Source organism: Rhizomucor pusillus (genome assembly GCF_041956525.1).
Source record: "Rhizomucor pusillus strain CBS 183.67 unplaced genomic scaffold VTP01scaffold_5, whole genome shotgun sequence".
NCBI lineage: Eukaryota > Fungi > Mucoromycota > Mucoromycetes > Mucorales > Lichtheimiaceae > Rhizomucor > Rhizomucor pusillus.
Window position 1 is genome coordinate 710,627 of NW_027192147.1, and position 22,891 is coordinate 733,517.

General features: G+C 45.0%; 8 protein-coding genes across 8 annotated transcripts; 6 read left to right on the forward strand and 2 right to left on the reverse strand.

Annotated features, from left to right (window-relative positions):
* Window positions 1-477: 477 nt before the first annotated feature.
* VTP01DRAFT_8416 (uncharacterized protein) lies at window positions 478-5,801 on the forward strand (the record flags this gene model as incomplete). The annotated part of the gene is made up of 14 exons (XM_069387535.1): window positions 478-517; window positions 576-659; window positions 716-886; window positions 944-1,047; window positions 1,111-1,224; window positions 1,280-2,023; window positions 2,076-2,476; window positions 2,531-4,081; window positions 4,148-4,629; window positions 4,696-4,811; window positions 4,874-5,038; window positions 5,102-5,371; window positions 5,447-5,497; window positions 5,568-5,801. The coding sequence occupies 14 exons, from the start codon at window positions 478-480 to the stop codon at window positions 5,799-5,801; spliced, it is 4,527 nt and encodes a 1,508-aa protein (XP_069241294.1).
* Window positions 5,802-6,314: 513 nt separating this feature from the next.
* VTP01DRAFT_8417 (uncharacterized protein) lies at window positions 6,315-8,700 on the reverse strand (the record flags this gene model as incomplete). Its single annotated transcript, XM_069387536.1, has 3 exons — window positions 6,315-7,250; window positions 7,313-7,968; window positions 8,040-8,700. 3 exons carry the CDS (start codon window positions 8,698-8,700, stop codon window positions 6,315-6,317), a joined length of 2,253 nt encoding a protein of 750 aa, XP_069241295.1.
* A 1,286-nt stretch (window positions 8,701-9,986) lies between these two features.
* VTP01DRAFT_8418 (uncharacterized protein) lies at window positions 9,987-11,918 on the forward strand (the record flags this gene model as incomplete). The annotated part of the gene is made up of 6 exons (XM_069387537.1): window positions 9,987-10,238; window positions 10,298-10,936; window positions 10,995-11,292; window positions 11,361-11,506; window positions 11,568-11,796; window positions 11,872-11,918. The coding sequence occupies 6 exons, from the start codon at window positions 9,987-9,989 to the stop codon at window positions 11,916-11,918; spliced, it is 1,611 nt and encodes a 536-aa protein (XP_069241296.1).
* Window positions 11,919-13,595: 1,677 nt separating this feature from the next.
* Window positions 13,596-14,152, forward strand: VTP01DRAFT_8419 (uncharacterized protein; the record flags this gene model as incomplete). Its single annotated transcript, XM_069387538.1, has 2 exons — window positions 13,596-13,866; window positions 13,929-14,152. The coding sequence occupies 2 exons, from the start codon at window positions 13,596-13,598 to the stop codon at window positions 14,150-14,152; spliced, it is 495 nt and encodes a 164-aa protein (XP_069241297.1).
* A 162-nt stretch (window positions 14,153-14,314) lies between these two features.
* On the forward strand, window positions 14,315-17,263 carry VTP01DRAFT_8420 (uncharacterized protein; the record flags this gene model as incomplete). Its single annotated transcript, XM_069387540.1, has 8 exons — window positions 14,315-14,586; window positions 14,656-15,147; window positions 15,213-15,542; window positions 15,601-15,616; window positions 15,691-15,702; window positions 15,757-15,864; window positions 15,930-16,519; window positions 16,573-17,263. 8 exons carry the CDS (start codon window positions 14,315-14,317, stop codon window positions 17,261-17,263), a joined length of 2,511 nt encoding a protein of 836 aa, XP_069241298.1.
* A 135-nt stretch (window positions 17,264-17,398) lies between these two features.
* Window positions 17,399-19,569, reverse strand: VTP01DRAFT_8421 (uncharacterized protein; the record flags this gene model as incomplete). The annotated part of the gene is made up of 9 exons (XM_069387541.1): window positions 17,399-17,472; window positions 17,533-17,657; window positions 17,721-17,879; window positions 17,952-18,217; window positions 18,284-18,541; window positions 18,600-18,870; window positions 18,937-19,026; window positions 19,086-19,150; window positions 19,219-19,569. The coding sequence occupies 9 exons, from the start codon at window positions 19,567-19,569 to the stop codon at window positions 17,399-17,401; spliced, it is 1,659 nt and encodes a 552-aa protein (XP_069241299.1).
* Window positions 19,570-20,246: 677 nt separating this feature from the next.
* VTP01DRAFT_8422 (uncharacterized protein) lies at window positions 20,247-22,039 on the forward strand (the record flags this gene model as incomplete). The annotated part of the gene is made up of 9 exons (XM_069387542.1): window positions 20,247-20,293; window positions 20,361-20,366; window positions 20,424-20,867; window positions 20,924-21,263; window positions 21,322-21,337; window positions 21,421-21,432; window positions 21,493-21,514; window positions 21,562-21,601; window positions 21,665-22,039. The coding sequence occupies 9 exons, from the start codon at window positions 20,247-20,249 to the stop codon at window positions 22,037-22,039; spliced, it is 1,302 nt and encodes a 433-aa protein (XP_069241300.1).
* A 198-nt stretch (window positions 22,040-22,237) lies between these two features.
* VTP01DRAFT_8423 (uncharacterized protein) lies at window positions 22,238-22,887 on the forward strand (the record flags this gene model as incomplete). Its single annotated transcript, XM_069387543.1, has 2 exons — window positions 22,238-22,293; window positions 22,362-22,887. 2 exons carry the CDS (start codon window positions 22,238-22,240, stop codon window positions 22,885-22,887), a joined length of 582 nt encoding a protein of 193 aa, XP_069241301.1.
* Between the last annotated feature and the right edge of the window lie 4 nt (window positions 22,888-22,891).

The following is a 22,891-nucleotide window of genomic DNA, read 5'->3' on the forward strand; positions in this document are numbered from 1 at the left end:
TAGCTAATTATGGTTCCGTGTTTGACGCCATAAGCTTCAGGGACGATCGTCAACCTGACATTATTATTTTGTTCTCTGGAAACTGAATATCAAAGCTCAATATTGTACATATGTGAATAGCTGTGCTCATGGATATCATGTATAGTCTTCAGGGAATAGAGAACAATGAAAATATAGCCAATGATACCATACTGCAGATGTGCATTCCTGGATATTATGTATTACACTTTATCAAGCTCTATTTAGTCAAATATATGTCCAGTATTCACTTTTATTTAAATGGATGCATTTAATGGTTTTGTCTATAACAGAAGCTTGGTATAAGCTTGAAAAATCGCTTCCAGCTATCGGTCTACGTCGGCAAGGCGCGTCCAATTTCACTGAGATGTGCACCCAAATTACCTGGTTTCAAATGCGGACAATGATGCACTTAGCAGAAAACCCCACGGGAGGCTCTTACCTTTCTGCTCTTCCCTAATGGCGACCGCAGAGAATGAAGCCGTCGGGATCAGCAACGGTATTGTACTTTGATTCTAGATGCAATCGTGACGTTGCTCACTTTTGAGCCTTTGCAGCCTTAAGTTACGAAGAGGTCCTGGAAAAGTACAAAAATCTCCAGGAATCTTACGATGCTGTCTCTGCCTCGGAAAAGTCAACAAGTATGCAGTAACGAATTTCTTCAGGATCAGACAGCTTTAACACTCGAACTACGTAGAGGAACGCTTAGAACAAGCACTCGCAGAACTTGACAATGCGAAATCCGAGCTCAAAGAAAATCAACGCGTCCGCGCTGAAACAGACGTCAAACTCGATCTTTCTAATGCCAATGAGCGATCCATCATGGAGCTTGTTGCTTCTTTGCGCATGGAGCTTTTGAAAGCTCGCGGTAAACTACAAATGTTTGTCTAATCCACAAGATCGCGTATTCATTCGATGCTTTTAGACAAGGAAAATGAGCTCAATGAACAGATCGCTAGTTTGAATGCTCAGTGTCTGGATTTATCACTCGTCAACGGGCGTCTCAGTAGTGCAGAAGCTACCATGAAGGTAAGTTACTTGGTTATACAAAACACAGTATACAGATCTCTGAATACGTGTTTCCCTTGATAGATGCGACATCAGCAATTAGAGTCGGCTAATCAGACACTTGCAAAGCAAGAGTCCACACGAAGGCAACAGCTTGCATTACTGGAATCTGAACTGGACTCAGTGAAAGAGAAATATGTGAGTGATCGTTAAATATTCAGCGAAAGTATCATCTTACACTAGTATATTTTAGCGACTTGCGGCAAAGAACTTTGCGACCGACAAAACGAACTGGCAGCGCGAACGCGAAGAGTTCTTGAATGAAAAGCAGGAATTGCGTCTGCAATTGTCGCAGTGCAAAGCCGAACACGAAGTTCTAACGGAAAGAGCACGAAGTCTCCAAGATCGTTGTGAACAGCTGGAGCTCAGCCGTGCTAGTATGAAGAAAGCTCATCAGGAGCTTGTCGCGATCTACGATAAACAGCAGAAGGAAAGCGAACGTCAAGTTGCAGAAGCTAAAACAGCAGCAGCGACCGCAGAAACCGAACTGCAACTGACTCGGGAAAGAATGCACCAAGAAAATCAATCCCTGCAGTTCGAACTTCAGAAATGTCAGGAACGCCTAGAAGTTGCTCGCGAAAGAGCTGAGTCATTGATGAACGGCTCTGCAACCGCCAGCAGCAGCGAAAACGGCGCTCACGATACCCCTCAACCTCCAAGTAATCTTTTGCGGCTTATTCGCCAATATGAAAAGTCTGGAAGAAATTGGGAGGACGTATATCAAGAATATTTTGAACTGCAGCATGCCTACGGGCTTCTCATGACCAAGAACGAAGACCTTGTTCGCAATATGGAACGCTTGATCAGAGAGCAACGCGACAGAGACGTTTATCATGAAAGGCTTGAAGATGAGCATCGCCGCATTCTTCGCGAGTTGGATACGCAGAGACTGCGAACCAGGGAGGCTGAGGAAGCAAATGCGAATAACTCGAAATTGGTACGTGAGTAGATCCTCTAATCGAACAGCGTTACTCATCAAATGTATATAGATAACGCAAATGAAGACGGAATTGAGGGATTTGCAGAAAACAAGAGATGATCTTCAAAAAGTATTGCAAGACACAAGCTATCAAGTCTGTTATCTTGTGCGTGAAGTTGAAACACTTGGTGGAGAATTGCCTGAAGGTGTACAGAGCTACGAAGATCTTATTAAATATGCCAACACCCCTGGAATCGATCACGACAAGGTTGTTTTCAAGAATATACAGGAACTTCAAAAGCGAAACCAGGAGCTACTTTACAACGTCCGCGCCTTGACTGAAAATATCCAAGAGAAGGACGCGGAAATCACTCGATTTGCCGCAGAGAAAGCCAGATTCAATGAAGCGATCAACGAATCGAAGGGTACAATCGAGGCTCTTAATGAGAAGATCGTTTCCTTGGAGGCTAGGTATGGTGCCCTCGGCAGAGTTCTAAATCATATATACTAAGACCTGAATTCTAGCATCAATGCCACCTCGAAAGAACGAGACATGTACCGCGTTGCACTTAACGAAAGTGGACAACGTGCAACTCCACTTACAGCGACCGATTCAGGAGAGCTCGTAGAACACTATAAGAAGCGAGCAGAAGAGATTGAAGCTGAAGCCAATGCCTATCGACAAGAAGTGGATGAGGATTTGAAGAGGTTACGTACCGAGCTCGATAATGCCCAGAACGCCTTAACGCAAACGAACTTGCAGCTCAAACGATGCGAAGCAGAAATTATCCATTGGAAGGAGAAGAGTTCTAATTTAATGCAGTCCATCAACTTGAAGCAGACAGAGTTGACGGAAACACGCCAACGAAATGACGAATTGGAACGAAGACTCGATGAAAATGAACGAGTGATACGAGAGATCAACCAAGAAATTTCGCAGCAGAAATGTCGAGCGGAAGCTTTGAACAATGAAAATGCGGTCCTCAAGGCGGAATTGAAAGGATCAGAAAGCAGTTATCAACGTCTTTTGGAGGAGAAGAACAGCCTCTCCGTAGAACGAAACAATCTATCTCAGCTTTTGCAACAGCTTAACGCGACTGTCAGTCTTACCAACAGTCAAGCAACGCAGTATGTCGAGACTCTGAAAGAGCAAGTTAAAGATCAAAAAGAGAAGCTGGAGAGTATGCGAGAGAAGCTTTCTGCAGCCGATAGGGAGCTGCAAGAGCTCAAATCAGTCGACAACAGCCAATGGCAGCAGAAATACATGGAAGCCAGCACTGAGCTGCAGCGTATAAAGTCAACCCAAAGCCAATTGGAGACCGATTTGGCAGCAGCGAAGGATCAGCGTATTGTACTAGAAACTCGATTATCAGTATTGGAAGTTGAGCTCGAACAAAGACGGTCGGGTGCAGCTGCTCCTGAAGGAGCAGAGACGGGTGCTGTCAGCCAAGATAGCTCGAGCACCGCGGAGCATAACAGTCTGGAAGTGAAAGCTGCGTATGAAGAAATCGAACGATTACGGCGTGTTTTGGCCGAATACGAAGAACAATCAGAGAAGATCAAAGAAGAGCTTGCGAAATCCAACAAAGAAAGAGAACAATTTGTCAAAGATATGGAAACTGAAATGTCCAAACTTCACGAAGACTTAGCAGCTCGCAACACCCGACTGCAAGAGACTGAGAGTCTAATTAACAGTTTGCGACAAGATAACGAAGAAAAGACAAAGTTGGAAGAGCAGTGGATGGCTGAGAAGCAGCAGTTGAGCGACGAGAAGGTTTCACTGGAAGGTCGTATCAAGGAACTCTTTGAGGAAATCTCGCAGCTTCGAACAGATCTTGGTGAACAGACCAAGATGCTCAAGGAAACCGAGGAGAAGTTGCAGCAAGAAATTGAAACTCGCAATAAAGCCGTGCAAGAAGCAGAATCTTTCAAGAGCAAAGTCCAACAGCTGTCTGAAAGTCTGCTCAAGTCTCAGACTGAATCGACACAGTTGCAAGATCGTCTGAAATCTGATGAATCTTTGTACAACAAACAGCGAGAACAATGGGAGACTGCAGAAGCAGAGATGAAGCTCAGGTAATGTGCAACATTGCATCAGCTTGTCGAAAACAGATAGAAATTAATTTCCGCTCTGTGATGTAGATTGGAAGAATCCCGCAACAACCAAGATAAATTAACAGAGCAAGTCCAAGAACTGCTGGCAATAGTTGCAAAGAACCGGCAGTCTATGACCTCAGAATCCCCAGATTCGGAAGGACTTATGGACTTATCCAACAGAACAGTTGCACAGCTCAGAGGAGTCAACGCATCGCTACGTCGCGAGAACGATATGCTACATGCACAGTACAACGACGTTCGACAAGAATTCGAACGTGTCAAGAACAGCTACGAATTTACACAGCAGCAGTTGACGCATACACGATCGCAGCTCGAGAAACTGCGTGAAGAAAACCAACAGATTGAGAACCGCCACATTGAGACGACCACAAAGGCTCAAAACGAAGCTACTGTATACAAAGAAAACAACACACAACTGAGATCAACAGTTGCCAAATTAAAGGAACGTATCTCTCAGTTGGAAGAACAAAGTGCAGCCAAGACTGCTGAAGTTGAACCATTATTATGTAAGTTGCAGCAAGGTTGTCTATTCAGATGGCAAGCGAAACCAGAGATTCAAATTTGCTTTGTAGCCAAAGTTCGTGAGCTGGAAGCAGAAGTACAAGCCAACAAGGATACCGTACAAATGTTGGAGAAGACTAAGGCTGAATGGAGTGCCAGAACAAACCAAATATTATCAAAATACAACGTGAGTAATCTGAGATCTCGTTACCATAAAGCCTGCCACTTTAACCTTTTTTCTATATCTAGAAAATTGATCCCGCTGAGGTTGATAAACTTAAGGCTGATCTAGAAGAAGCCAAGAAGAACGTTCAAACGATCGAGGCAGAAAAGGCTCAAATGGAAGCCAAGATGAATGAACTCGAGAACTCAAAGTCAGAATCCGACTCGAAGGTGTTGAAGTTTGGTCAGATCGTAAGTAGTAAATCTAGGACCTGAAGCTGAGCGGTACGATTAACTGACTTTTTCTTTGCATAGGCACAAGAGAGAACTAAGGCAGCGCTGATGTTCAAGAAGCGACTGGAGGAGGCTGAAGCCAAACTTAAAGCAGCCGAGGAAGCCGCTAGCAAGGCTGCATCCGCGCCTGCTCCCGCTCCCGCACCGGCTAGTCCTGTCGCCGCTGCACCTGCTACGGTACCGCCCGAATTAACGGCGGTGGAAAAGAAGGAACTCGAAGAGCAGAAGCAAAAGATCGAGGAGCTCACGAAACAAGTGGAAATCAAGTCGAAAGAAGCACATGAGCAACATGTATGTATATCAAAGCCAAAAAGTAGGGATCGGTTGACACATTTACTGATTACATCTTTCTGTACCTGTTATTAGACACGATATCAGCGTGTGTTAGCGCAGGCTAAGCGGATACAGCAAGAGAAGGTACGTTCTTGAACAAAAAGGGTGTAGTGATAAATATATCAATGAAGTGACCTATATTGCGGTACAACAGAATCAAATCAACGAAGAGTTAAAGACATCAAAGGTTGAACTCGAAAAGCTGAAAAAGCAAGGTGACGACAACTTGGAGATGAAGCGTTTGCAGGTCAAAGCATCCATGTCGAGCAACAAGGCAAAGGCGGCTATTCAGGATTTATACTTTTTCATGGACAAGCAAAATATTCCTCGCACAGAAGCGCAGCAACTTCGCAAACGTCGGCGCGAAGAAATGCGAACCAGTAAATAATCAAGTTGTTGGATAATTGTTGTGGTCAATAAAATTATGGGAGACGTCCTGTCCCCTTGAATGAAAAGCTTTTTTGGACTTTAACATATTTGGCAGGATAATCCGTTGTCTCGGATACTGTGTCAGCTGAACAGCTGGTACAACAAGCAAAGGTTCGGCGATGTTATACTATGGGGACGGCGTCCTGGGACAGGTAAAAAAAAAACAGAGGTCATTTGCGTTTGCGTTGCTGCTGCGCTGAGCAACTGTGTGATTTTCTTGCTTTGCCACTGAAAGGAAAAATTAGCACTCTGCTACCTCGAACCCACAGATCTCAAGATCTTTACTTGTGCAAGGCGCACCATTCGTAATGACCGCCTTTGGACAGATCAGCACTGCAGACTGGGCATATGTTTTGAGCACCCATGTGAAAAAAAAAGAAGAGAGAGAGAGAATATAACTGTTATTTCTTTTGGAGGAATGAAGGAGGTAAAAAGTGGGCAATCCGGGCTCGTGACACCGTAATTAAAGGACTCATTTACGATCGAGCTTCCTTAACCATTCGAGCGATATGCTCGGCATCATTTTCCATTCTTGCTTCTTCTCGTGTTTTTGCTTCCATACTTCGTTGTAAATGTCGTCAGAGATGCTGCGCCGGCCATTGGACACGGAGGGCCGAGGATTGGATGGTGTCAATGGCAACGAGAACTTGGTGTTACGTGGCATTTCACACGAAACGCGCCCTGCATCTAACTGTGCCACACTGATTAAACGCGGCTCTCCGACTTCGTACCGGTAATTTTCGATACAGCGGCAAATGTCCTCCGTTGACAGCAAAGGGAATGCATCCTGCACAGCGCGGGCCGTTTGTTGCTGCGACATGCATTGTAACAGCTGCAGCAACTGAGTCAATGGCCCCGTGAGTGTCAATGCCTCGGTGTAGTGATTACATTGCAGCCAGTCTTCCAGCACCGACACGTTCATTCGAATTTGAAGCGCTTTGGATCGACACAGATACTTTTTGTTGCCGAGGATCCGAAAGTACAGATCTTTCGAGATGAAGTAGACAATGTTCCCGATAACTTGGTCGATAATACCCGGATGAACATTATACATCTGCAGCGTATGTATAATGGACATGAGAGATGTCGTAATTGCGTAAGGAGATAGGATATTGCTTCCACTGCTGCTTCTTCGAAAGAGGCGTCGCCACGCAGTCTCATCATCCGCAAATTCGACCTTTCCACTGCTGCAAGCCTCGAATTCTAGCATCCCAGGCTCAAGCGTCTTTTCTAAATGTCTTGTACAGTCTGCAACAACGAGGTGATATGTATCGTCTATGAGAGCTGTAATGCGAGTCTGGGCATCGAGCGATGAATTGATCAATTCGGCGTCGCGTTTAAGGTACAGTAACAACCGATGCAAATTTGATATCCAGAAGCAAAGAATTTGCATCTGTCGTGCATTGGACTACATAGCGGAACGTTAGATTACAGCCCATATTCATTACATGCAAGTCATTGTTTCCGTACCTTTATAGACTTTGTAATTTTTGTCAAGGCAAGATTAAGAAATGCATGGAGGAGTTCCCGGTTGGAGTGATAGTGTGCATATCGGCAGCATAAAAATAAGACATCTGAGGGTATATGTAAATCGTCCTGTGATTTCAACGTTGATTTAGTACAGTCCGAGATAATGGTATCAATAATTCGAGACATGTCATCCTGCGTAAAAACAAACATCTGATCCAGCAGACATTTATCCCAGCTGAATTGGTATATTGAGCGGATACTTGATTCAAAACTTTGCGCATCGCTATCGGTTTCATGGTCGTCATCACTGGTATCGATATCGTCAGCGTAATGTTCCTGTTCTTGCCGCTGTTGGGCGTTCTGTATGTAACCATTAATGTCGGCTTGGTAGTATACACGATCAATTTCGTCGACGGCTACAGATGCTGATCTTTGTAACCTTTTCGGTCGATCTTTCTTGCGTACTCTATTGGGTACAGTCGATGCTCTTCTTCGAGGCCTTGGAGGGAGGATTCTATGTATTTCCATATTGTTGTCGTCGACAAAATCTAGGGCATTCATGGACCCTGACGTCAGGGAAGCACCGTGTTGAACAAGTAGACTGGTAGCAGCTGTGTGGTTGTTACAGATAGCCCACATGAGTGCCGTCCACCCTTCTGTAAAAGCAAGAGTATACTTTATACGTTAGTAAATGTTGTTGTAAACCGTGCTATATCATTTTACTTGCTTTCATCTTTTGCATCGATGTTGGCACCGGCTTTTAACAATAAGCGCATACATTCCACGTGCCCAAAACAAGCAGCATACATCAAAGCTGTTGTGCCATACTGGCGTTTATTAGGCGCATTGATGTCCATGCCATCGCGTATCAATTCATCCAATTCTTGAACTTTTCCTGTTGACGATAATCGGTACAATGCATCGTACTGCGCTGGATTTGAAAACTCCTCCTCCTGCTGCTTGTCTTCTGCTTGTGTCTGAAGAGGTGTGGGCGAGGCACAACGCGATGAGGCCGACCAGGTGGATGCAGATAATTCAGATGAGGATAGTGAGCTTGTACTTTGCCGGACTGGTTGTACAACAGCTGCCGACGATGCTCGTCGTACAAATAGCGTAGACGACCTTGGTGGAGGAGGTGTTGGAGGAGGCGGCGGCGGCGCTGCTGCTGCTGCTGCTGCTGTTGGAGCCGACATTTTGTCAAGCATGACCGAGAATTCTTGGAAACTCTCTGCAATTTTCGCAGAAAGCTCGCTGCGATCCATAGACAGGCAAAGAGAAACAGGACGGTGCGGCGGTTGTTGCTGGTGCTGCTGCGATGGCCGCGAGAGTACAGCGCTTTTGCGTCGAGCATCTGTGAAGGAATGTCTGCTTGCAGGGTGTATATTCATAGTCTCTAAAGAGCAGCAGCGCCTTTTAATAATAGAACATGCATTAAACGTATTAAAAGAAGAAAGGCGAGGATAAAAAAGGATAGGAGCCTGCGAAACGTTGCGAAATTGTCTGCTCAGAAAACACCTTCTGCTTTTCCCATGGTGGCCCTCTTTTCCCGAACGTCGCTTCTTGGCAATTTGCTGTCGTTCGATAAAAAAATGTTACTTTACCTTGCTTGGTGTAATTCTATTGAAACTGTCGCCCAGGGAAGGGGTGAATATTTCGATCGTCGTGGCTAAATCGTAGTACTGCTTCCCTGCATGAAATCCCCTCCTAATTCTCCACTTGCCCAAAGTTTATTTCGAAGCTAGTATATTTAACGCTCGAGCGCCCCCGGATGTGTCGATTTTACGCTTTCGATCACCTTCCATCAGATAATTGCTCCAGATATCCAAACAAGCGTAAGTGAGCTACAGATGCAGTCTACTTCCTTCATTCTGATATAGCGATATGCCACGAAAATTGAATATGCGCATTAAAAACATTCGATCAAGCAAATTCTATAATCATGACAGAAATATGGACAACACGCGCAAAATGTTAAATCCACAGCTTAAAGATTTTGAACATGACGCTATAGGCCATGCTTTTGGATTCCACTGACCTGTATCGCGAGATACATGTTCAGTCATCTATGTTTTCAATAGTAGAATATTATGCAACATATGATGTGCTTGAATTTGAATCGGGATAGTAGCCTTCGAAATAAAAAGAACTATGAATACCAGCATGAACTCAACATTACATTTGGACATCTGTACAAAGTTTAGATTTCTATCAAGACTAAAATATTCGCTAACTAGATATGCGATTTTTATGTCTATTGGAACACCTATTTCAAAATATAATCATGAATATCCTGTACATCTTCTACAGCATTCGTCAAATTGACAATGTATGCTACCGTATTTTTCTTGATTCTTCAGATTGTATACGTCTCTTTTTGCTTGTAAATAAATAGAAGCTGCAAAGTGGTACGATTAAGGACGATATCCACTGTATATGCAGTTCACGAGACATCCGTCCCACTATGTGTCATAGACTGCTACCGTTCCTTGCTGGATCTTGTGTGTGGGGATGCAGAAAACAAAATCCGGATTTATTCGGCGCTTGGACAGACTGCCATTTGAAGCGCGTATTGCCAAAGTTGTCATGCCAACGACTGGCTGCTCCGCAACGACTTCGAATATATAAGGCTGGTAGCCATTTTTTTCCCGCGCTCTTTTATCGTCCTGTTTTTGTCATGTCCACTCCCGTCACAAGAAGTCTTTCCAGTCGCTTGGCGCGATTCGCAAAGTTCGAATGCACCGCTGACCTATCAAACTTGAGTCGCCACGAACACTCCGCGCTCCAGAAGCTGGTCAGGGCAGCCAAGTGTATCGACCAGGTCTATCTTCGACAAGCATGGTCCGGCAACGAAGCCCTCCAAAAGAAGCTACACGAACAAGGCGACAAGGAACTCTGTGAACTCTTTAGAATTTATAAAGGTCCCTGGGTAAGTACAACGCCGCGTCGTCGTCGTTGCCACACACAAAAAGCTAATGGATTTCATAGGCGCGAGAAGACAACAATGTTTCGTTTGTAGACGGCGTGCCTGAACGTCCTGAAGGCGGTAACTATTATCCGGAGGATATGACTAAGGAAGAGTTTGAGACGTGGGTCAATGGCCTTTCGCCGGAGGAGCAAGCTCAAGCAAAGAATTACTACACTGTGATCCACCGTGATCCTTCTTCAAAGAAGCTGTACAGCGTCCCTTACTCGGAAGAATACAAGGATCTGCTTGAACCGGCCGCACAGTATATGAGCGAAGCTGCAGAGGAATTGGAGAACTTGCCTCCATTGAAGGAAGAAGGAACAACTATCGCTCAATTTTTGCGATCGCGCGCAGATGCGTTCCAATCCAACGATTATCTCTCATCCGAAGTTGACTGGCTCCGTCTCAGCAAAGGAAACAAGCTTGAGGTCACCATTGGTCCCTATGAAGTGTACACAGATAACTTGTTTGCTATCAAGGCTGCTTACGAATGCTTTATCCATGTCCGCGATGAAGAGTCATCTCGCTTGTTGGAAGAGTTTAGTGATTTGCAGTTCGTTGAAGATAACTTGCCAGTACCTGACAAATACCGCAACCCTGAGCTTATCCCTGCACCCATCGTCGTTGTTAACCAACTGTATGCTGGAGGAGATGTGGCTGTAAGGATGATATCCTCCAATGGACGAAACTGGTAGCCAGATCTAAAATTCAATGTAGGTGCCCATGACAGCCGCGTACAACCTTCCGAACGACGAAAAAGCCATTAAAAAGGGTGGAAGTAAACTTGTGCTGATCAAGAATGTACAACAGGGAAAATTCCAGCATATTTTAGTGCCCATTGCCGAGGTCGTCCTCGACAAGAGCCAGCTCAAATATCTCACGAGCGACGCATTCACTACACATATCTTGCTGCATGAAGTTTGCCACTCTAACGGTCCTCACCACACTCTGGATGGTCACACAGTGCGTTCAAAACTCCAAGAGTTCCAGAGTGCAATGGAAGAGGCTAAAGCTGGTAAAGTATCGCCACCCTCTGTATACCCATTCGGGGTTCAAGTCTCTAATCAAGGCATCTTTGAATAGACATTGCTGCATTGTTTGCAGCTGCATTGATGGTCGAGAAGGGAAAGATTACCAATGTGACAAAGGAAGAGTTCTGGGTGACTTTCTTGGCTTCTGCTTTTAGAAGCATTCGATTCGGTATCAAGGAAGCTCACGGTCTCGGCCAGGTATTTCTCAACGTCACAGCGTAGTAGTAAATCCAAATTCTTATGGGCTATACCTTTCCAGCTCTGCCAATTGAACTACCTACTCGCAAAGGGAGGTGCTTTCTGTGATCCAGAAACTGGCCTCTTTGGTGTCAACTTTGACAAGATGCAACAGGCAGTTTCTGATCTCACGCACGACATTCTTGTATTGCAAGGTAACGGTGACAAGAAAGCAGTTGCTGAATTTGTAGACAAATACGGCAAGCTTGGTCGAGAAATCGAGCAAGCTTTGAATCGTATAGAGCATAGCGGTAAGTTATTATTATTATTAAATTGATCGTAAACATCTTCTGCGGCGGTGAACTCACGAGACTGTACTTTACAAGGTATCCCTGTCGATATCCGACCAAAGTACCCGCTTGCCGATGAATAAGAAGCATAATATTCACCATGTAAAGTAACGAGCCGTATAAAATCAACTACGAGTGTTGGGACTTTATTATAATTCAAAAGTTGCTAGTTCTGAACCAATGCGTGTTATGCTGCTGCACTCTATTTTCACCTTCCGTCTGTTCTCCTTTTCCATTTGCAGTGCTGGAAGTTGAATTTGATCAGGCTCATCCAAAATGGGTACTGACATGATCCTTTGGAGCTGATTTTTATTGAGAACGGGAAAATGAGGGCATTGTTATTAATTATAGCAAAGTCGAAGGTTACTTACTTTGCTTGCTACGAAGTGTTGAACTGGAACAAAAAGACCGGGATGCAAAATATGGGGTGTAGGATATATATACTGTCGCATTTTGTGAAATTTTATAATACATTTATACACATTAATTTTTGGAAAAAGTGTATATACTCTGGCTTTATTGTCCTACTAAGAGTTTTGGGAATTGGTTCGCAGGTGCGAACTCCAAAGTCACTCATTGTATTATTGTGGAAGGCGACATCAGTCAAAACTGGATTTCATTCATTGATTGCCCTTTTCCAGTCTGGAAAGCTGGGTGTCATCGGTGCCGGGCAAATCGCTTATATCGTCTGGAGCATAGACTCATCCATTCGATCGAGTCCTCTTGTGATCCTACATATATCGGGGATCGATCTTCGTCTCCGGTGGACGATTGGGATATCGTATGCTTGAGGTTTTGGAAACGCTCGTGATTTCGTACAACTGTCGTATCCGCTAGTGACAATCACTGGTCGCACCCACATACATGATCCTCGTTTTAGAATTCTAGTCATTAGGACTCAATACAAAGGACTTCCAATCTATGGTGACACTGCCGCCAGCGGGATCAGTAGCTTTTATTGCGTGTGGTACACTCAGAGTTCGAGTATAAATATGGAGCGCTATTGCAATCGTAATAGGAAGTTTTGATGCAGTCTCACTGGATATCTTTGGACCCACCGTTTCTACTGCTACTTTTCCTAGAAACCAACCTATGATTGCACAACAACATGACGCTACAATCGTCTATTAATAGTGGTCAGAATAATCACACTTAATTAATACTAACCTTCAGGGGAAGAACAATGATGAGAAAGCGGGCGATTTCTTTGAAGGTTAATGGTGTGATGGAAACTCGTGCTGCTGCCGTCTCTTAATAGTAGAATCGTCCATCATCTGGTGCCGTGCACCAACGGTTGCCGTCCGTGCCAGACTGCAGTAGCGATTCGAAATGATGGAACAGCTTTTTCTTCGGAAGCAGGTCATCTTTTTTTTTTTTCGATACATTGCTGCATAAGCTTGTCTGTGGTGCCATCCGGTTTGTCCTCTCCGGTGAAAACATCCCATTCCTCGTTCGTCGAGCGCAAGCTGAAATCGAGTCTTTGCTGCGGTACCTTTGCGATGTCCGAGAAAATCAGGCCGTGTTGGTTGCTTATGGTCTAGGTCACCTCGGATCTATTTTTCTATTAGAAATAAATCTGCTCAAATCTTTTCACGTCGTATCCATCCAGAGGGAGGAAAGCATTGTCGAACGTGTGTGCGTACAGGTGGAGGCGCCACTAATCCTCATCGTTTTTTCTCATCATTTTTCTTGTGCGCCAGAGGAATAGTCTAAAGGTTATATAAGCACTCTAGAAAGACATTATTTTTTGCCTCTTACAGATGGTTGATAGCCATACGAATGTACTCGATCCCAAGGGGCACCTCTCCTCTCGCAAACAACTGGTTTTTAATAGTCATGAAGTCAGCAGCCCTCTTGCAGCGAGCCACGTCCGCCAAGACGATCGCCTCTTCTTCGTTAACCGCGAAACCGAACTTCATGAACGAAAGCCCGTGGGCGAGGTGATCGGCGTATCGGGCTGGGAAACGGTACTTCCTCAACTCGAAGTCGTCGCCTTTTCCACTTTACCGCTCCAAGCGCTGCTGATACTCAGTATTTATACTTACAATTGGTTATAGATGTGAGCTAAATGCTGTGCTCCTTTCACCTCGTAGAACATTTTGATCCATCAGGGTTGGTCTCCTGTTCTTCCCCATCCTCTGAGGCACGTATCCTAAACTTTGACAGCTGTACTCGGTTTCCCATTACTTCGTCTGTACTTATACGGATGGCGATAGTTGTCGCCGGCATCTCATACTGTGCTCAGATACTATTATCATTACTAATGATATTTATAAGCCTTTTCTCGATCCTTTTACCGGTTTGGCACATTGCATAGAAAAACAAGAAAAAGCTTTGATTAATATACAATTAGGAAATGTTATCTTGGAGCTAGCGGTTTGTCGGTGAAGGATCCGATCCCCAAGCTTTTTCCCGAATTTGAACTGCTGCGGTGGAAGTCTCAATTTTTCCCTTTTTCCCCAGCTTGACATGGCGCAGAATGAGCAGTAACGAGATTCCAGCGCGATCAAACCTGCCTACGATACTGCCCATGCCTGGGCAACCGACCCAGTCCAAGGTTATTGACATTCCTCGCCCGAAACGTACTCGAGCGAAACGCAGCTGCGATTTATGCCGCAAGAAGCGAACACGCTGCAACGCTGACACTTTGCAACCCTGTACGACTTGTCGGATTGCAGGCATACCTTGCCAGTTTCTCGACGACCAAAAGAAAAGAGGTCCATCGTGTGGTGGTAGCGGTGGTAGTGCAAAGTAAGCTAGCGCATCAATGATCCGATTTGCAAACAGAAATAATAATTGAATATGGGGAAACGCATCGAGTTTGAAACCTTCAGAGAAAGAACTTGAGCAACGTGTAAAACGGATGGAAGAGTTCTTGGCAAATATGGCCGGTAACCAGCAGCAGCAAACTACTTCTGGGATACCCTCGACAACCACAACAACTACGCCCTTGCCTGCCCAACAGATGTACAACAATCAACAACAGCCATCAAATGATCAACGGGAAGATTCACCGATCCGCTTGTGTCAGCAAATGCGTGCGTTATCGCTGACGGATTACGAAAAGACAGTTTATTTCGGTCAAAGCTCTGGAGTGCATCTGATTGATAAAGATCTGTTTCCGGGCAATGAGGAGCAGCAGGAACCGCGTGAAGAAAAGTGGATCGTTCACAAACTGAATGAAGACGAAGATGAACAAGTTATTATAAAGTCTGAAGAAAGACGATCGTCGAAACCAGAGTCTAGGCAGTTTGCACAGTTCGATCAAATACCAAATATGACGCAAGAATTAGCCGATTGCATGCTTCATGTGTAAGTGGACGCATATTTGCACAGAGAGACAGATCAAACGAACCCTGATCTATTGCGGTTTACAGGTTCTTCAGATCTGTCCATCCATTCTGTCCTATCATCAACAAGATTGCATTTTTAGAGCAATACTACTTCCACAATCCATGCCCACCTGATGAATATTTATTGTACGCTGTGCTCGCTGTGGCTACACGTTTCATGGTTTGCAGAAATGATCAGCATCGTCCATGGAGCCGTGAAGTTATTATGTCACTACGGCATCCGCTTTGGGAACAAGCAGAGAAAGTGCTTGTCAACGTGCACAAGCGCTCCAAAATCAGCACAGTTCAAACTCTCATTCTTTTGAGCATGTTCTTTGATATGACAGAGAACGTCGAAGAAGATACATTTCATTGGTAAGTCTGGCGAAATTTTATGCGTCCATTGCGCCATTACTAAGCCGTGAAACCTTAGGTTCACGACAGGAATGGTAAGAAACTGACATGTGGGGCTTACAATCACTGCGGTGCTAATTTATTATTCATGTTTCGCGTGATAAATCAGGCTATTCGAATGGTATGGGATAATATATCCATTTCTGGTATAATAAGCTCACTATCGCTACTCTAGGCACAAGACCTCGGCTTGCACAGAAGAGCTACTCGATGGCAAATTCCAGAAGACGAAGTTGAGCTGCGAAGACGCATATGGTTTGCGGCGTACATGATGGATAAATGGGTAAATTCAATCGCGCACTTAGAAACGTTTATATATGTCTATACTCATAGTTTATCTCTTTGTAGGTTGCGGCTGATCTCGGACGACCGGCCACCATCATGGATGTAGATTTCGATATCGAATGCCCGTCACCATATGAGATTGATTCTCGGCACAGATCTGCGTCTCGCGATCCTGAATTTCGAGCTTTCACCCCTGATTTGATGCTTCAGGCACAGGCTGACATTGAGGATAAACGACCTCTGTATAATTGTTTTGTCAATATGGTCCAGCTATCCCAAATCCTAGGTCACGTCCTTCTTGGATTGCATTCACCCAAAACTAAAAACAGTGGTCCGCGCAACTTTGCACTGATCGATGACTTGGATGCACGACTTGACAGCTGGAAAGTTAATCTACCGCAGGAACTGCAGTACGACATGGCCGGCACAGAAGTCGATGTATACATGCCGTTTGCAGCTGTCCTCAATATTTGTTATAGCAGTGTCGTTCTGCTGCTCCATCGGCCATTCATCAATCATAAACAGTCTGAAAACGTACACATGGCGCTGAGGGCACTGAGTACTTGCACCGCAGCAGCGTGTAACATTATTGATTTTGTCGAGTCTATGGAATCGCAAGGTTTCATGCCGTTGCCGTGGGTGTTTGCAGCCTTGTAAGTGTTCTGTATGTCAATCTAGCAACTTTGATATTGACGTTCTACTACAGTGCAACCTTCCAAGCGGCCATTATTTTCTTATTCAACGCTAAAGGCGACAATCCATACACTAGCCGTCAGGGCGCACGGAATCTGATGCGGTGCGCACAAGCGTACGAACGTGAAGAGTGTGTAAAGACAAGCCGTATAACTAAAGTACTACTGTCACTCGCCGATCGCTTCTCGGTGCCTGTCGTACCGCAGCCGCCGCAGCGACTTCCAACACCACCGCCTTACACTGATTCACAAACTTCACAAGATACTTCATTTACGGTCATGTCGAGCCAACCATCCATTAACACTATCTCTACGACTACTAATACTAGTAACACTGCAACTAATATTTCCAGGACCGCCGATTCTTCAATGAATGTCTCACAACCTGCTGCGCCCATCAGCATGGATTCAGTGTACATCCCTTATGATTCGGGCAACTTGATTGATCAAACCATGACACCAAATACTGATATAATGCAAGGACATCAGCATCAGGAGCAACACCCGCCGCCGGGACAGTTTGGAACAGCAGCGGAGGCACAAGCTCCTCCTGTCTCTGTGCCAATGATACCGGTCGGCGGAGAGCCGATGGAGTTTGATATTGCGAATCTAGCTTCAGAAGTCCCACTTTGGGATATTCCAAGCGGCGTAACCTGGAGTGAATGGGACGCATTCCTGCAAACAGACATGAACAGCACGCGGTAAATGTAAATAAAGAAATTTATAAAGTGTTGTAAATAGAAAACAAAAGATTACATCGTACATCAAGCAAACAAACGCAGGCGGGAGGGATGCATATATGTCAAAACAATATAACAAACAAATAATCGAAAGGTTCTCTTATTCTCTCGGCTCTTGGCTCACTTTAAGCAAAAGCAAGTCGCCAACCTCGCTGATGGCTTCCAAGGCACGGTCTATTTAAGAAAGAGTTAGAGAATATGATTCTGTAAAATTGAAAACTTATCAGATATTACCTAAATCTTCTCTAGTATGGGAGGCAGATAAGCAGAAGCGAGCACGCGAGGAAATGATGGGAGTAGCAGGGTAACCTACAACGCAGACAGCAATGCCGCGCTTGAGCAACTCTCGGGAGAATGCGCTGTAGCAGCAAATTTGGTTAATTAGTTTATCTATATCGAGTTTCACAGTTCTTTGCACTTACGGAATCTTTGCAGGATTAAACAAAAGCAAGGGGACGACGGGACTTCCGTGGTCACCGTAAACAATGAAACCCATTTGACGCAAACGAGCAGCAAAGTACAGAGAATTTTCAGCTAGCTGCTTAATTCTTCTGCGGCCATCGTCAGTGCCATCCTCGCCGCTACCCACCATAAGTTAGGAATGATACAGTAAGATGATACCCTTTGAATTCTGAAGTAGAGAGCAAACTCACCAGATAATGCGCATGCTGGTGATGACTTGCTGAGCAACAGGGATGGAGATGGGTTCAGCGTAGACGTAGGCGTGATTTTTGGCACGCAGATGGTCAATAATTGCCTTGTCGCCGGCAATGTAACCGCCAGCAGCACCGAACGACTTTGTGAAGGTTCCCATCAAAATATCAACGTCAGCTGGATCAACACCGTAAAAGTCGCAAACGCCGCCGCCATTCTCGCCGAGAGCACCGATGGAATGCGCTTCGTCAACGTAGAGATAAAACTAGTAAGACGATAGAGCGTTAGCAGGTTAAAATATTGTGATTTAGCAAGAAAAATCCTTATTAACCTTGAATTCTTTCTTTAATTCGACCAATTCAGGAAGGTTCACGACGGTACCCTCCATCGAGTAAAGACCTTCAACGATGACCAGGATCTTCTTCCACGGACGATGAGTGCGAGGCTGTCCCTGAGAAATGACTTCTCGGAGCAGTTCACGAAGATCATCCATGTTGTTGTGTTTGAAAACGCGAACAGATGCACCGGACAATCGTGCGCCGAAAACAATGGAAGCGTGGTTCAGTTCGTCAGAGATAATCAAACAGCCCTAGAATATTGCGTAAGAAACCCTCAACTTGCCACGGCGTCCCCTTTAGAAGACTCACTTTGCCGACAAGTGCGGGGATGGTTGTCGAATTGGTGGCAAATCCCATGCTGACTACCATAGCATCTTCCTTGCCAACGAAGCGAGCAGTGAGACTTTCTAGCTCTGCATGCATCTGGAGCGATCCGGCTTCAGCGCGCGTGCTTGCAGATGCGAGGCCGTGTCTGAGGGTCGACGTTTCAACGGCGTCTGCACACGGACCACGGTTCTGAGCAAAGCCGAGGTAGTTGTAAGATGCCAAGTTTAGATTCTCTGTGACTCTGCCGGTCAATCTAGCAACAGCAATAACTTGTCAGTCGCCGGACCGAATGCATACGAGAAAAATAAGACTATCCTACCGAAAAGTCTTGTTAAAGTCCTTGGTTTCGCGTTCTAGCACTTTAACGGTTCGCGAAGCAACGCCGGTGATAGGGCGGTTCCAGCAATCCCTTCAGAGTTCGTCGTTTAGTTCGATGCAATAATATTTCTGACTTTTTTGGATAGTTACCGGATGCGCATATACAGACGTCGAGTGTAAAATGAGTCAAAATCCGAGACAAGAGGCGCGTAACCCTAAAAACAGCGATTGATTATTCCAATTGATAAAACTGACGGGAGGTGGCTGCAGATAGATAACGTACATCGTTCATTCGCAGGTGTGTGTAGTCTTGAGGCTTGAAAAGTTTACCGAGAATATCGCGAAGGTGACCGAACAAAATGAGGACAAAGTAATTAAGATAGGTGCAGACCAAGACGTAGAGCGGTGCTGCCTCCATCTTGTGCTCGAGATCATCGTACTTTTTCGCGGGTTTACGGGGCGGCGTCCAGCGAGGGGTTGCAGGGACATTGAGGTAGCGAGCCGTTGTTATGGTGTTTGGTGGCGAAACACTCAGCGAGTGATCAGCTGACGACTTGGGAGCAGTTAAGTTGATGCTCGGGATGCTCGGGATGCTCGGGAAGCTGATCGTGTGCGCTCGCTTTCCTTTACCCATGACAGACAATCACACACACACACACGCAGAGAGAGGAGGAAGAGAGACGGTTGAAAGGCGGGAAAAAAGAAAAGGACGACGGAAGTGGGATTGCGCTGTTTCAGCTAAGAATTCAGTCGTGCCAGGGATGGGATGGCCAATGGAATCCATTCCGATACTTGCCTTCTCTGCGCTTGGCTTTTCGGCCCATCTCTTGGCCTACTACTCCAATTATCTTAGCCTTAGACATAACATGCTGATGGCCATTATTTTTGAGAGGAATAATCGATTGGACTTGTTACGACGGGTTCTTCCCTAGAAAGATAAGGATGGTCCATTTAATGCTTACATGTTTGGAACGACCTTAAATATTATACATTTCATGTTGCTAAAATATCAGGACACATCTTCTAGACTAGAATCCACAGAAAATCTCTAGCTTAGGTGTTGCTTTTCATTCATCAGATACAATACAGAAGAGTACTTCTTGATTATTTCGGTCTAGAGATAACTGCATGCCAAATTCGCTTTCCTTTTTAGTTTGAAGAGAGTACCATGAACGGGTTTTAACATTTGCATCAGCGACATCCACTTCCTAGCATTTTACCCAGGCTTTCAGAGCAAGGGTCTCCAGCAGCAGCGACAGCAACAGAGACGCCTAGAGCAAAGCGCACGCGTGGAAGAAAGAGCTGCGACTCATGCAGGAAGAAGATCCGCTGCAATGGAGGGGTATCGGTTCCGTGCAGTAACTGCAAGCAGGCACAGACGGAATGTCAGTTCAGTCCAGAAACAAAGAAATGAGGGCCTGTCAGTCGAAGGCAAGCACACGAGCTCACTTTAAAATATATGTTTCATTTATTCAAACATAAATGCAGATACGTACATGAGCTCGAAGCACGACTAAGTCGAATGGAAGCATTGTTGGAAAAATATGCTTCGGGGGAACAGTCATCGGGCAGCAGCTCTCCACATCGCTCGGACCAGAACGAACTAGTAACAGCCCAGAATTTAAGCTCTGGCGTGTCGCAGCAGTTTGATGCTTTAACACTTGCTGATTATGCTCGGACAAAATATATTGGTATCAGTGCAGGTGTCCATTTGCTGGACGACGACGTCTTCCGATTCAAACGAAGGGTCAAACTGGAGAACAGGGGGATTTTGCAAAAGGTTAACGATGACGAGGATGAGCATGTTCTTGTAAGGTCCCAGGTCGCATCGCATCCTCCTGTAAGGCCCAGTTTTGAGTATCATCGGTCCAGTCTCTTTTCGGAAAATCTTCCTCAGATGACGGTGGAGCTAGCTGACCACCTAGTGGAGCTGTAAGTGCACATACATTTTTCCCGCAGGAACAATGCATTAACCTTTCTTAAATTAGCTTTTTCAAATATATCCATCTATACCTTCCCATTCTCAACAAGATTACGTTTCTGGAACAATATTACTTTGCTAATCCGCATCCACCCGAACGAAACTTGATATATTCTGTTTGGTCTATCAGTCTCTGGATCACGCTTTCAGATGGAACACAACTTGCTGGTGGACCTTTGGTAGATGCAGATATTATCAAGGAGCTCAGGAATACCTTACGACAAAACGTATGTCAAGCTGCAGAAAAGGCTCACACACAATCCAGTATCACCACTCTCCAATGGCTTATCCTGGCCTCGTTGATCATTGAGTTTTGCGAAGAGGAGGATATATTCAGATTTCGTTTGGCAAGTATCCGTTCGGATACAGCTCCATTGTATAATGTACTAACGTATACGCTTCTAGGTTTATTACTGGTGTTGTAGGTGCTTCTTCATATAAAGCTCGATGGGTTTGTGCATATGCTAAAATTCTTGATATCTCCTTTGGCCGCAAACGATGTAGGCGATTCGGATGGTATATATACCTCAATGCTTAGAAGCTCACCTGTTCTTATTAACGTTTATCTTTACAAAGGCAGTCGATCTCGGGTTGCATCGTAATTCTTTACGATGGTCTATTCCACAATTTGAAGTTGAATTTAAGGAGACGGATATGGCACTGTATCAATCTTATCGATAAATGGGTACATATTACCAAGTAAAACGGTGGCAACGGTGGAATTAACATACACTTGGAATAATTCCAGATAGCAGCGGATTTAGGACGGCCCCCAACGATTGCAGATGAAGACTTTGATGTCGAATGGCCTACAGCGACGGAGCTTGCGTCGCCTTACAATACACTAGATGCACCAGATATCCCAGAGATATTGGTTCAAGCAAGAGAAGATCTAACAAGACAGCGACCGATATACTCTATTTTCCAAGCAGCAACAATGACTACATCGATACTGGATCAAATCTTGCGAGGCTTTTATTCACCCAAAAAGCAATCATCTGAGATTCCTAATCTCGAGCTAGCAAAGAAGCTTGAAGCTGAGCTACAGCAGTGGAGGAATACCATATGGCCTTCCGTCTGGCATGTGAATAATCCATGCTCTCCCTTCCCAGGTAACGGCTAGCTCGTTCCAAAATGGTCTTTATAAAAAATTGCTACTGCCAAGGAAAAAGCCTTGATTGACGTCTCGTACTACTGTCTGGTACTACTCCTCCATCGGCCTTTCATTCAACACAAGGATTCTTCTGTATCGGTCGACGATGCTGTCGCTTTGCGAGCATTGCCTATAAGCACACAAGCAGCACAAGACTTGCTACATTGCATGGAAGCGCTAATGAATTCAATACCGAGCAATATCTACTTGACTATGTGCACATAGTAAGCGGAAAAAATTCGGCGGCAAGGTTTATGCATTTATTTCGGATCTGACAAACAACAACTCTTAGCCCATGTTTCCAGGCGGCTATTATCTTCCTATTCCATGCGAGAAGTGACAATCAAATTACCCGGCGACAAGGTATCAATAATTTGACACATTTCATCAGACTTTTTAAAAGCAAAGGAGGCCTCCGAGTCCATCGGCTTGTCAGGATATTGGAGTCATTGTCTTCAAAGTTTGCTGTTCCGGTATCATATATGGAACCAATTGTACAGACACAGCTACCACCTTTGGAGCAGGAAGGACGCAATCATCAGCAACAGCAGCCTGACGTTCAGCAGTATAGGGAGGAATCCATTTTATCCATGTATCACCCATTAAACAACAATTCTCAAGACATGCAATCATCGGGATCTGCGCAACCACAGATTTCAGATACTTCAGCTACTCTAGCTCCATATTTGCCTCCATCAGCATCTACACCGTTTCAGTTTGATTCAACCAACTTGACATCCGATATACCCTTGTGGAGTCTGCCTGTCGGCTTCACCTGGAGCGATTGGGAAACGTTTCTGCAGGCAAATATATTCTAACCGC